General features: G+C 40.4%; 1 protein-coding gene across 1 annotated transcript in view; it reads left to right on the forward strand.

The window, feature by feature from the left end:
* The window catches only part of slc25a21 (solute carrier family 25 member 21), an 87,525-nt gene extending 73,242 nt beyond the window's left edge, over positions 1-14,283 (forward strand). The window contains exons 5-11 of the mRNA XM_085442521.1: positions 4,337-4,403; positions 5,216-5,275; positions 8,664-8,771; positions 8,883-9,047; positions 10,653-10,834; positions 12,337-12,389; positions 12,759-14,283. Of these exons, the coding sequence (XP_085298647.1) occupies positions 4,337-4,403; positions 5,216-5,275; positions 8,664-8,771; positions 8,883-9,047; positions 10,653-10,834; positions 12,337-12,389; positions 12,759-12,820 (697 nt within the window). The 3' untranslated portion in view covers positions 12,821-14,283. The remainder of the gene's footprint in view (positions 1-4,336; positions 4,404-5,215; positions 5,276-8,663; positions 8,772-8,882; positions 9,048-10,652; positions 10,835-12,336; positions 12,390-12,758) is intronic.

Below are 14,283 nucleotides of genomic sequence, written 5' to 3' on the forward strand. Positions count from 1 at the left end.
CAGAGGGAGTCATGACAAAAGACACAATGTGGAAGAAAGCCAGAGATGAATAAAAACTAATGATTCAGAATCAAAGCAAGAAAGAACAGTATACTGTTAAACTACTGTTAAACCTACTTATCTTACAGACTGTGCTAGATTAATCCAAATCTCAAACCCCTGACAACCACAACATGTGCTATAGCGTCCTTTTGTTACAGCAGGTAAAAGTGTTTATCGTACAATCTCTTACGTCAGTAACACAGGGTTTTTTTTATTCTAGTTATAGCTATTCGTGACTTAGGTGACATCTAAGTTGCATAAACGGAAGCAGTTTTGGTGGATTTAATCCTGGCCACTGGGAATTCTGTTATTTAGTTCCTGTTAGGAGCAATGTCAAGTTTTAACAGGCACTAGGAAATGCTAAAATATTCCCTGTGCAACATTTTTCAGTTTCCTCAAAGACTGTGAAAATAAAATGTGTGTTCCAAAATGTAAATTGCAGCAACTTTCCAGGTTTGCACATTTTCACTGTTACGCTATTTTTGTCTGTTTTTATTTCTGTCACTGGTATCGCTGTTAGTGGATTTATTTAGTTGGTCTTTTTTGTGTAGTTGTGTCACTGACACGCTTCTCTCCAGATGGATGAAGGCTGTTAAAAAAGGAAAGGTTTATGAAAATGAAAGCCAAATTACACACACAAGCATACAAGTACACCCAACTAATGCTGGGATATACACATCCCTCATCCCTCGCTCTGTGTCAGGAGGCCATTTGTTTAGGAAAGACAAAAAGGGACTTAGTGTGTACTTTACATTGGCAATCAAATAAGGATTCAAATGATGGCCACTCACTAGAGGCCATATTTGTTCTGTAACAAATTTCACTCCTCCTTCATCACCTGGTAGCTCCCCAGCCTGACCACACCCGGGAAATCTGTGGCCACCATTTGCATGGACAAAGAGAGGAGAGGGAAAGGCCTTCCGTCTGACTGAAATAACTTGTTTACACAAACCATATAAGAGATTCATTTTTGGCTTCCAGGCAGCATTTTGCTCAGCGATAATCCCTTGCTCTGGCATGATAATGCGGGCTCAATTACCCAGACCCAGCGCTGCTTGTGTAGCTTCAGGTGTTGATCAAATAGGCTGGATCACCTGATGAAAAGTCTTTTGATAATTAGTTGTGGTTTGCTGCTGTTTTTGCTAGGCGCCCTCGCCGCTGTGGATTCTGTGCAAGCGTAATCGCCTGTCGGTCTCAGGTTATAGTCAGTGGAAATGTGTTCCAGCAGCAAAAATATTTACACTTGTACCCAATCAACCAAGATCATCTCTGTTGACTTTTAGAGAATGTTGCCACAACAGAGCTGGTGCTGCTGTTCACAGGATACAGTCGGCCACGCCATGTTGTCCTCTTTGACTTGTATTCAATATCAGTTTGCCCTCTCTGATAGTTTCGCTTTCCCTTCGCCACAACAAATATTTAATGGCCATGTGTACATTTACAGAATATTATTATCTATTATTTTTTATTTTTAGATAAAGAAATTATTTTTGGTAATAAGGCTACTTTTTATTTGTCAGTAAACTCCTTGGAAAGGCCTAAAAGATTAGTTTTTGACTCCTTAGTCCCATTAATTGCTGTCAGGGTGGTGTGTTTGTTTAGATGACAAATGGGGGGGAGGCTAGATGATTTCCTGAAACAACTGAGAAATACCGAGTAAATCGTGTCTTTTCTCTGAACCTTTTTTTTTTTAGCTGTGCATCAACCCACATTTGGAGCCTCTACTTGAGTCTCTATCTGCAGGTCGAGAAAGAGAAATTCTTATTTTGTAGCATAGCAAAGACTTTGTAATATTAGCCTTGAGTTTTAGAAGTAAATCTTCAGAACGCCATCAGGTTTCTGGTAACTATTCCTTCAAAATGACTTGTATTCCACATTGTAATGAAGGGCATGTCATAATGTGCATCTCTGATTCACTGATGTGTGTTTTCACTTTTCGAGGTTAGAGCTGGCACAGATAACTAGCCACGGAATATTTATTTTGTTTTGTATTTTTTTTTTTTTAAAGAAAAGAAAACAGCTGAATGAAACTTTTTTTATTAAGGCCATCTTGCAGTTTCACAATAACCACTGATGTCATTTGAAAGTGTTCTTTCAAGAAGTAAGGTAGCAACAAAAAAATTGAACAGAGGAAGCTTTGAAACGTTGTGATCGAAGAGCATATTTTGCATTTTCCATGAATGGAATTTGTATCATGGAAAATATCTCAATGGTAAATAAACAAGGAAGCGGGAAATCTAAAAAGCTTGTGATGGGTGGTGACCACAAAAGAATGTAGTTTTTCCATAGCAACACGTTTGTTATGTGTTTACACATCGTTGCCCTGAGCTTTGCACGGCAATTAAACAAAATATTTATTGAAATATTTATCGCAATTACACATGCATAACCCCATCTTCAGATTGATTGATTTATTATGGATAAAAATGTCCTGACCTGTCCTGTCCTTTATACTGATAGTATAAGAGTAGTGGCCTCTGCTGCTTCCCTTCTTTGAAGATTTAAACCTGTTTTACCTGTTTTAATTCAAGACAGTCCCCTTAAAACAACATTTAGGAATGATAATAGTGGAGGAGAGGTAGCTGTTGCCAGGAACAGTTTGCTATCAACACAAAAGCTAATGACTCAAAGTATCCGATGCTTCAGATGTGCTGCGTTTTAGACCTGGAGCCTGTGGCACACGTGGTAAAGTTTGACAAAAACAACATATTACAACTAGTAAGAAAAAGTTAAAGTATGTCAATCTGGCCCCATTAGTGTAAACTAGACCAGTTCAAACAAATGTCCTAAATGTTCTAACATGTTTTGACCTAACTGAAGGCTGTGGGAAATGCATGTGTGTGCACTTCTGAATGTATACGAAACATGCAGTGTGCAAAACAAAGCCTACTACTGTCCTCTTGCATGTGTACATCAAAAACCAGTCAGACATTCGTGTGAATCTATATATGTGCTCTTTTGTTACTTTTCCATCAGCTGTTAACATACCTCACCTGGTTACAAAGGGGCATTTACCTATGAGAGGATAACTCAGCTTATATCCAAGAATCTGAGTGAATCTGAACACAGCATGGAAAGGTTAAGAAGAGATTTGTATATAATTCAAAAAAAGCACCCAATAAGTGTGTTAATGACTAATTTAACAATCTGTTCATTTAGTTTGTGAAGGCATTACATAAAATTCGCTTTTCCAAAATATAGCCTGTGTTCCATGTAGGCACACATCTCAATATGAATAACTCACTGTATCATTTTATTATTTTTCCTGGCTCTGACTCTGCCTTAAATCATGGCTGGATGTATGATCGAGCACAGGCAAACGACCAAATTGACTAAAATTATACAGCTACTGCTTCTGAAATATCCAACATATCAAATACTGAAAAAACACCCTTAAATCATTTCCTCAGCATATTCATGTAGAACATGTTTACCAGGGTTTGTGGTTTGAAAGTATATCTGAAAATGTGCCTTGCTGAATAAGGAGGAAGAGAAAATGTCACGCCAATCCCTTTGTGATTTTTAAACCTTTATATAAACCTTAAACAGGAATTCTGCACATTGTATGAATTCCTTAACTCAAATTTGACTAGCAAGTCACTGCGACATCACGCAAAGCCAAGTCTTTATCAAGCATGCATAGCCCTGAATAGTGGATTAAAGCTTCTTGATGCAAGGCGACAGTGCTGTCCACTGCACCACGCTGCCTTGTGACGTTCATTGGCTTCCACTTATTTCCATACAATATGAAAATCAGTGAGCAGCCATTTGAAACTTGTCTTGGAACATGGCAAAATGCATAACTAAAACTTCCTAAATCCTATGCAATCTGTACTTTGTATCCTAAGTTAGAGTTGCTGTGGTGTTGAGCTGTATTGCATTACAACGATGAATAATAAGTTGATGTAAAGTTATCAGTGTATTAGAGGATATTTCAGCAGCAGTTTGGTTGATCCGATGTACGTGTAGTGTTGATACACTACACGTACAATGTAAAAGTAAACTGACATTTTACAAAAACTTAAGTCGAATTCAGTGCCAGAGAGGGGCAGGGATAGCTCATTAGGTAGAGTGGTGGCCCCATGATCGGAAGGTCGGGGGTTCGACTCCACTGAACGGTTACCCTGAGGTACCCCTGAGCAAGGTACCGTCCCTGCACACTGCTCCCCGGGCGCTGCACTGGTGGCTGCCCACTGCTTCACTGGGTGCATGGGTTAAATGCAGAGGAACTATTTCCCTATGGGGACTAACACACACACTTTACAGAGAAACATTTTATTTCCTCTTTCTACAGAGTATTTGGATTCTACAAGGGAATCCTACCTCCTATTCTGGCAGAGACACCAAAGAGAGCAGTCAAGGTGAGACAAAGGACATGGCCGTTTGTTCACTGATGGCCGCAGAGCTTCTCGGCATATGATGCAACGCTCAGGATCTGGTTTCTTGGCAAACTGCTTCACTCCCATATGAAAACACTCAAACCACAATCGTTCTAACATGGTACACACGTGTTGATTAAACACATGACGCCCTCTGCCATGTCTGCCTCCTCAGCCACTCCTGTTCATTCTGTTGGTCTTCCAAATATTGACTTACAAGCATTTGAAAGAAAGCCATCTCTTGAGAGCCATCTTTGGATATTTGTAATGAGGTTTAGCATTTGGAGCTAACGTGTAATGGGGTGACAGGGATTGGGGTGAGCGGGGGGTTGGGTGGCGCAGAGGGCCCTGATGCTTGGCATAGAACACCTCTGTAATGAGATGCTGGAAACAAGGATGTGTGAACTTTAAAAGTAAGCACTCACACTGAGAAGATGGGGTAATCACTCACATTGAGAACAAAGCTAGGTGGTGAGAAATGTCTGGAGCCAGAAAACAAATTAAAGCTCCGATTAAAACAGTCTTGCTGGCATTTTGCCCTTGGTCAAATAAACAGATCCGTGGATCTGTCTGCTTTTGAGACTTTTGTCTTTCCACAAAGATCAAGGTCTGAAATTCAAAGCGTACCGTCATTTCATGTTCGTTTACTAAATACATGCAATCTTCATGTAGTTCCCCCTTTCCTTTTGTGTGTTTTTAAGGTAGCTTTCTTTATGTACACCATATGTGGGTGTGTATGTGTGCACAGATGTCACTTTCTGACAGCGCTTTTATCCTGATCTTTCCCACTGCAGTTTTTCACCTTTGAGCAGTACAAGAAGTTGCTGAATTTGACCCCTTTGTCTCCCGGTGTGGTGAGTCTTCCATCCAGGGACACCTGAATACACGCTCACTTGAAAAAAGAAATACGCACGCACACTGGATTTGGAATAATGTTTTAGAGTATAAAAACAGCTCACCTGCCAAAGGCTTTTAAAACAAAGACAAATGCCAAGAATAATTTTGCCAGGCAAATGAATTAATAAAAATGTAAATGTCCTTGTTAACATTTCATTTTCAGTGCTGTTTCATGTAAAACTTTTAGTAATGAAGGAATAGGTTTAGAAGGGAAATTCTTACTCATTTTGTGTTTTTTATCTTGGTCACACATTGGACAAGATAAACATGAAATGATTTCCAGAGCTTAAATTAATACTGTTGGCATAGTGCGAGCAATTCAGCACACATTTAGTCATTTATGTAGCTGTCAATGTCATTTTTAGAACTTCTGAAACAAACCCTGAATGTTCCACTTTCACCTCAGTTTAGCATTTAAATGTATGAAGCAACATTTATATGTAGTTGGCACTCAGTTTGGGACATCAGCTGTGATCAGTGTGGCACTAATGACTCCATGTCTCTGGCTGAACCTTTGCTTTTATGAGCTTCATTCCCAGCAACAGAGCAGCCACAAAAACTACAAGCGTTTGTTCAGTGCTGCTACGTATGTGTTAATCCAGTATAACTGGCAGCTTATTAGAAGGCTTTTTTAAAATTACACAAGTAATAATTACTTTGTTTTCATTTCATTGACTCACACTGTGTGAGAATCTATTCAGATTTTTTTTTAAATTGAAGATAGGAAGGAGCTAAGATAAGATAAGATAAGATAGAACTTTATTAATCCCTCGGGTGGGTTCCTCTGGGAAATTCGACTTCCAAAAAAAGCACAGCAACGACCAAAGTTACAGTTACAGAACTGTTATATATATATATATATACACACACACACACACATATATAAATACAGAGACAAATATAAATAAAATATACAAAGGGGATAAATAGAATAAATAGGAATAAAAAATAAAAATACAAGTGAATTGCACATTTCAAGTATTGAGTCTATTGCACTGTTGACTATTTACAAAAAGTATTGCACAAGGTATTGTACAGTGAGGTGCAGAGGCACTACAGCTTAGTTGTTCCCCCCTCCTTTGTCCTCCTGTTTCCCCTCCCTCTCCCCTCCAGAGAGGAGTTAAACAGTCTGATGGCGTGTGGGACAAAGGAGTTTTTAAGTCTGTTAGTTCTTGTCTTGGGGAGAAGCAACCTGTCACTGAACAGACTCTTCTGGTTGTTTATGGCCGTGTGCAGAGGATGCCCAGCATTGTCCATAATGTCCATCAGTTTCTAAATGTTGCATAACAGCAACAGTTACCATAAGACTACGGTGCAGACTTAACATTGGGCAGGTGCTGCGTTTTGCCCATGCTGTATGTTGTGTTAATATAAAAGACAACCCAAATCTGTAACCTGGAGTCACAACAGCAATCATAGTGCTTGCACTCGGTATAATCCTGGAATCTGCAGTCTGGTTTGTCCATTGACAATTTGATTAATGCTTATTCAAACAAAATGAGTGTGCCCCTTCACTGCTGACACAGACGAAAAATCACTTTGCAATTCTACAATGAATGTAAAGCAAGTAGAAAAGCTATGGCGGTAACAATACTGCCTGTCTGCTGTGACATTCAGTCATTTTTAAATAAGCTCAGCCATATGGGAAGTCAGACCTTACAATTTAAAACAGCAAAAGGAGTCCAGCAAAGTTTGTGACATGCTAGTGATCTAAAGGTTGAATTCATAACAACTGAGACAGCTGATCAGATAATATCGTTTACCCAACCTCAACTGCACGTCCAACAGCAACTAATCCCAATTCGAGAAAAAAGGCAGTTAAAAATCAGTGTATTAAAATTTCAAGTTCCCATTTAGTTAACTTTAATCACGTTATTTTATCGCAGCGTGGCTACACTGGGACAACCCACTGGGATTATATCGTTTATATAGTAGCACCTTTTTCTCTTCATCCCCAAGTTAAGCAGGTGGGATTCTTTATAGCCTGGACATAAACACAGATTGCCTCTTAAATTAAGATGAACCCACAAAACTTCATAGTCACCACTCCTTTCAAACCCCGATGTTTGGAAGTAGAGCCAAAATAGTCTAATATTTAACACAGTACTTTAAAACCAACTTGACCAACTTGCTTGGCGGTTGTTAATTCTGGAGACTGGCTACACCACAGGCCATGAGGTAAGAAGAGGTTTCATCCTTCTTGAGTAATTGATTTTCTGTTATATTGAGTCAGAGTTTTAAGCTAGAAAGATTTGTATTGGTGGGGTGTGGTCACCGCACACCACCTATTCAGGTGGCAGCCAAGTGTCAGCCATGATGGATGGCTTACCTGTAGCTCAGTGTCAAAGCCGCCCCAGCGTGGAGAATATCCTCATCTTGTTTTTACAGCCATTTCTGGAGTAATGTTTACCTGTCCCATTCATCATGCCCTCTTCCCACTCTTCTTATGCCTCCTTCTGACTATCTTCTTTCCACCCCTTCCTCTTCCTCAAGTACCTCTAACCCCATTCCCCCCAGAGGCCCTCGCATATCAAGTACTGTAATCACATCAGATCATTAATGCAAGTGAATTACAGATTGGTTGTGAATGGTGCTCTCTCTTCCCCCCTATTCAGCATGGCACAGCTGAATGCCTTCACTCTGATTAATGAGGACACACACAGTAATAATACAAATAAGGAATTAAAACGTGGCTCGCTGGCTGTGTAAACATCGCGAGGCATGTCTGAGAGGATGGGTCCCGGGGCTCTGACAGCAGGATAAAGAGGCAGGAAGAGTAATGAGCTATAGACACGTTCTTGACATGTTCCCATTACGCCTCGCTCTGAGCACGCATGCACGCATGCACGCACACATGTACACACACACACATGTACACACACACTTAGATGCAGAAATAGACAGACCAATGTAAGTACATGCAGTGTTGCAACAGCCAGTTGTATAAAATCGGTGCTACATTAGTGCATGTTGATTGTGATGAGATGAATGAAAGCAGAAAATAATTTTTTGGCTTCTTCAGTGCAAGTTTGTTACCTTGCTCACATTCCTACTTTCTACTCACCTTCCTCTCATTCCCATCTGTCATCTGGCATTCTGTCTGATGATAAACACAGGCGTCTTAAAGCATTTGTCAAGAAGTAACAATGATGGCTGTGACGAATACATATTTTAGACAAGACAAAAAGACTCAGGTTTCTGGAAATGAAATAACAACGGCAGCTCTTGTAACCCGGACACGTTGTCACTCTTCATTGTCTTCATCAGTTTATCTAGTTTGCTCTGTCTCTACCCAAATATTATCTCCACATTCTGAGTCCTAAATCACGTCCAACTCCCCTTTAGGCGCTGTCTGCAGCAGGGCTTGGTTCTGGCTTGACTGAGGCTTTAGTGATCAATCCATTCGAGGTGGTGAAAGTCAGTCTCCAGGCCAACAGGGATTCCTTCAAAGAGGTTGACTGAAATCAAATATTGTCATAATGTGTAAAATATTGGTAATCTACACATCTTTCCATAGAAATCTGCTCACATGTGTTTCTTTCGAATTCAATCTTTCCAATACAGCAACCCTCCTCCTTTGCCCAAGCAAGACGGATAATTAAGTCAGACGGCTTTGGACTGAGGGGCCTTAATAAAGGATTAACATCAACACTGGGGCGCCATGGAGTTTTTAACATGATCTACTTTGGCTTCTACTTCAATGTCAAGGACGCTATTCCTACCAACCCGGTAATATGCCAATCATAATCTATGATCACACACTTACTTGTTTTGGGGTTTTTTTCCAAACCACTTTAACCTTGCTTTGACATTGGTAACCTTGACTACACCTAGTTTTTTTGCTATCCATAGGCTATGTGATATGCATGTGTGCCAACAACCTTGCCACAGGGAAATACCAAATGTATTTAACAGTATTATTAGTTAGCCTGACTGGCATGGAGGGAAGGAAGCAAAAATCAGAGAGGACTTGTAAGATCAGCCCCACTAATACCTCTTCTGTTTGCTCTTCATAACATCCTCAAAGTTTCAGATTACACATCCGGCAGTTCCTGATGGCCCAAACAAAAGTTAATTTTGTTTAATGGAAACGTTACCATACGCCAGTTCCACATGTGCAAACTGGAGCATTAGATTAACTCCAATGAACTAATTGGAAGCAGACAACTGTACTATTTTCAAGAGGAGGGTTACAGTGGGAGGCCAGGCTCTGCTAAATTTTCAACATTTTTCCAATGACGCATGATGTACAGAAAACCAAGTGGTCATCTTCTGTGAATGATAATTATGTGGCTGGATGACTCAAATAGCTCCCTTCTTAGATTGTGGCAGTTGCTTTTTGGGAATTATCCGTCTCGATGCACATTGATGGAGCGATCCTGTTTGTTAGATGCTAACAGTGGCCATTGTCGAGACAGCAAAAGCAGAAATATTGCGGACGTTGTGCAATTCACAGGCTGAGCTGATAGTGGTGTTTCTTCAAAGGCCTTGTGTCAGCAACATGAGCAATGAGCTTGCAACTCAAACTTGTCTGCAGTCGAATTCAGACTGTCGAGTCCAGGTTTCTCTCATGTGGCCTTTTGACTAACAGAGGAGGCAGATAGCACACTGCCATCATTCACAAGTGAATGTGTGAGGAGATGTTTGCTTAAGGCTGTTAGGAAGTGGGTTGATGGGTGTACTTAGGCCACAGTTACGTTGCCCCCTTCTCCACATCCCACTTGAAAAAAAATAGAAAAAGTGGGATTAGCTGTTGATTTACCACGGCTCTCAGGGTGTCCAGCCGCTTGAGAAAGGCCTGGACCAGAGAGGCTGCTGTCATTTGTAAAAATATCCTGGCCAATTAGCTGTCAGAGCTCTCTGAGTCTGGGCTTCTTTGGTACAGTAATACCCCTGTGCCGAGTCACAGCCCAATTACCCAAATTGTCCCCATATGCCTCCCCAGTCTGCCTGCATGAACCCTGTTTATAAATCCTCTGTCTTGGCTCCCCGGTGAACATGTGCTTCTGCTCAGCCAATCAGAATGCTGCACTGCAGTCAGGAAGCACTAATCTGCCCCCCGCTACCATAAAATGATCAGGGCTTTCATGCAAGCTTTGCAATCATATGCACAAGTCCCCTCATGCTCTCCCCCACATTCGCTCATAGACGTAGACACGTAATGTCTCAGCGCTGACTTTGTCAACTCCCTGTCACTACTTTCCTTTTTATTTCCAAAAGCTCTATTTGCTGTTTATGTTTTATGGGACCAAATTTAACCCTGTGGTTCACACTTTAAAAATATAAGTGTCACCCTTAAAAAGGCATACCTAATTTTATCTCCTCCTTTTTCAGGACCCTACCCTAGAGTTCCTGCGCAAGTTTACCATCGGCCTGTTGTCTGGGACCATCTCCTCCTGTGTGAATATTCCCTTCGATGTAGCCAAGAGCCGGATCCAGGGCCCCCAGCCAGTGCCAGGAGAGATCAAGTACCGCACCTGCTTCCAGACCATGGCACTAGTGTACCGCGAAGAGGGGTATGGACAAATGTGGGAGGAGAAAAACAGGGGATGTTCGGGACAAAAGCTGGAATGCTGATTCATTCAAGAATTAATGAGCCACTTTGTCTGTTTTGTTAGCAGTCGATAGTTGGTTATCTGCCAAACTGGCTGTCAGAGAAGACAAATGTACCAGCTGGAGCTACAAGTTAGCAGGGTTTGATTGTGTGGAGTGACTTTCCTACACTAAATACAGCAAAAAAGCACGAATAGCTTCATGCAAAACTGTGATCCAATGAATGGAAACTAAATAATGATGTTAGATTCTGGGCTGTATTCCCCATGAGTACGATCATACATTTCTGCAGCCTGTCAGTTGTTTAGTAAATGTTAACATATTTTCATGCCTCAAAGAATGACAGCTCTAAATGGAAGCTTCAAGGAAAGATGTATGTTATGCTAGCAATTGCCTCAGGCTTTCCACTTTCCCCCATGCTGCTCCGCTAGACAAGGGCCAGCGATATGTTTGTAGTTAGTGGATGTTGTTAGTATAGAGGTTGTTGCAAGAATGGCACTGAAATGTTGTCGTTGCAGGGGTGCATGGATGGTGCCCCATCCGCCACATCCAGTCCCCTTCTCTAACACAACACAGTCCCAGCTAATTAGTGGTCCCTATGGGAGACGTCGTTAAGCAGACCCTAACGAGCCGCACGGCGCTCCACGGGTCAGTCTAATCAGACAGAGGGCCAGGGAGGAAGTGGGTCGAGCCTTATTAACGCCATCAGTGGCGGGGGCAGGGAGCGGGACAGGGAGCACGAGGCGGAGGCGGACAGCCACTGATCACCTTGAATGCATTAAGGAGCAGGTACTCGGTAGCGCTGGCCGCTGGACCCTATATACCTGATGGAGTGACAGACAGGCAGCGCAGCAGACAGACAGACTGACAGACAGGCTCTCACATGTATACTCATTCATGCATTCACAAGCAAGAGCACAGGCGCATGTATACAACCAGCATATGGAAGGACTCAGATCAGTCAAACACTTCCAAAAACAAATAGATTTATCATGTAAAAATGACTCTATTCAGAACTTGCTTATTATAATAGCGAACTGTAAGTATTGATGCATTGCATACATTACATCTAATAAAGCTGGGGCTTGATTCATGAATTGCTAGGCAGCTTCTGAATTTCTTTTTTAGATCAAATGATAATAGATTATCATACACAAGAGTTCACTTACATTGGTTTTCTTTGAGATCTGCAAAGCATCTAAAATGATATTTAATAAATGAAGTGATGTCAGAGGTTTAAAATTTGCCTCTGAGTTGTGCTGGATTTGACATATGAAGTAGGACACATGAGAAGTACTTATGTGCAGTCTAAAATTTACACACCACCACTCCATTTGCACTAATTTACATTTCAACTCCATCGCAGCACAGCCATTACGCAAACTGAAACGATTTACATATACTGGATTCTAGCTAAAATCTTTGCACATTAACACCTTACAGCTTTTCTTTCCTTTCTTTGCAGGTATTTGGCACTATACAAGGGATTGGTTCCCAAGATAATGAGGCTTGGACCAGGTAAGAAAAAAAAATTCCTCGTGTTAATATTGAAATCATTGTCATCCTCACATCTGTCACACCTGTTGCAGCAGATAAGGCTGGTGAAGAGAGCGATTAAGCAAGAAAAAGCCTTCCCTTAAGCATATTAGCATTTCAACTTTGCATGCAGTGCTTCCAGTGAAATAAGGCTGTAGCAAACACATTTACATAATATTCCACAATAATAAGCTTTAAATGGAAATACAGTGAGCTAGAGATACCGTCCACCTCCTTTGTAAACAAGTGCTACAAGCTTTTCACATGTTCCTGCTCTCAGAAACTCACTGGGGAAGTAAAGCCTCTGAAAATCAAATTCACAACGGGTACTTCTCTTATATTCTCTCACAGGTGGAGCAGTAATGCTGTTGGTCTATGAATATGTGTCTGAGTGGCTGCAGAGAAACTGGTAACAAAACAGGGAACCCCACAATGGTGCCTTATGAACTGTGCCTTATTGCAAGTATCGTTACCTGATCAGAGTCATATCGGAATAAATTCGATATTTTTTTTATCTTGAATACAAAAAACTCAAATTACCAAATCAGCATTATATTATGTTTTAAAATGCAGCTTTCATTTCCCACATTCAAAATGCTACAACACATTTTGAGTCTGAAGGAACTGTTCTAATACCTGAAAATAGTCTTCATTGAGTTTAAAATCATTGACAAATCAGTGTTCCTAATGAAGTCATGCATTAACATAGTGTTTTCACATTTCATTGGTTGTAGTTCTCATGTTTTTCTTCTTTTTTGGGCTCATCTCACTGGTTTGGTGCAACAATCACAGATTAAATAGACAAAGACAAAGTAGACTGAGCTGAACGCTTCAGAATATGAACTCTATTTATATAGAAATACTTGAAATGTGTTCAAATGACATAAAACACCAAAAATAGAGTGAAGGCATTTTTATGATTATCCTGATTTCTGTCTATTTACAGCTATACTTGAACATATATCCTCAATTAAGATGAGTTTGTACAACGATCAATCTCCAGTCTCCTATTTTATCACATTATAATATATATATATATACATATTCATCTTTTTATGGTATATGTATTCATAAATGCAAATACAAGATGCAATCAGGAAGTTCAGACATAGTGTAGAGTAGAAATCATATTTAAATTTAAATTCAGCAGCCTTCAAGAACACCTCATTGTGCAGCAAAGCACTGCTCCCAGTGCTACTGCAACTTTTGGAGGATTCCTTGGAAGTCTGCTTATTGATTACACCTATCTTCATCCGTGTACTACTGAGCCTTAGCAGAAATAGTGTTTTAATGTCTAACAAGAACACTGACGTTATGAAAGCTTATTGCAAAAGTTATTAATGCATATGTTTTTGCCAGTTTGTTCTTAATACACGGATCAAACTTGGCACCAGAAGCCCATGGCATCGCAAAGGCACGCGGAGAGTCTCTTTTGATGTCGTTCCATAATTATACTGGATGCTGGGGGCAAACCGTCCTGCCTGAGACAATCAGTCACAAAACTGTCAACATCTTTGAGAGCTTCCTGTTTTCCACGTTATTTTAAAAAAAACAACAACAACAACAATTTAACATGCAGTTCAGTTTTTTCAATAATCATTTTCTGGCTTTGTCAAGAAAAGTGCTATGGAAAATATGAAGGTTTTGGTGCACCCTGCACCATGAAAATGGACAGTATTCGATGGGATTCTTCTGTTTTTAATGTACCTCCAAAAAAAAAATCTGAGTTTTATATGTTTTCAAGGTTTTATTGATAAAATGTTGTGTGGATTTTCCTTTTTAAGACCTTCCTGAAAAAAAAACCTCAAATCAAAAACAACAACTGGACAGTTCTTTCATGTATTGGTAACAAATAAAAAGAAAAAATGAACCCACA

Source organism: Copadichromis virginalis, linkage group LG19 (assembly GCF_057382275.1).
Source record: "Copadichromis virginalis isolate Kocher_CV1m ecotype Utaka linkage group LG19, C_Virginalis_male_GT1.1, whole genome shotgun sequence".
NCBI lineage: Eukaryota > Metazoa > Chordata > Actinopteri > Cichliformes > Cichlidae > Copadichromis > Copadichromis virginalis.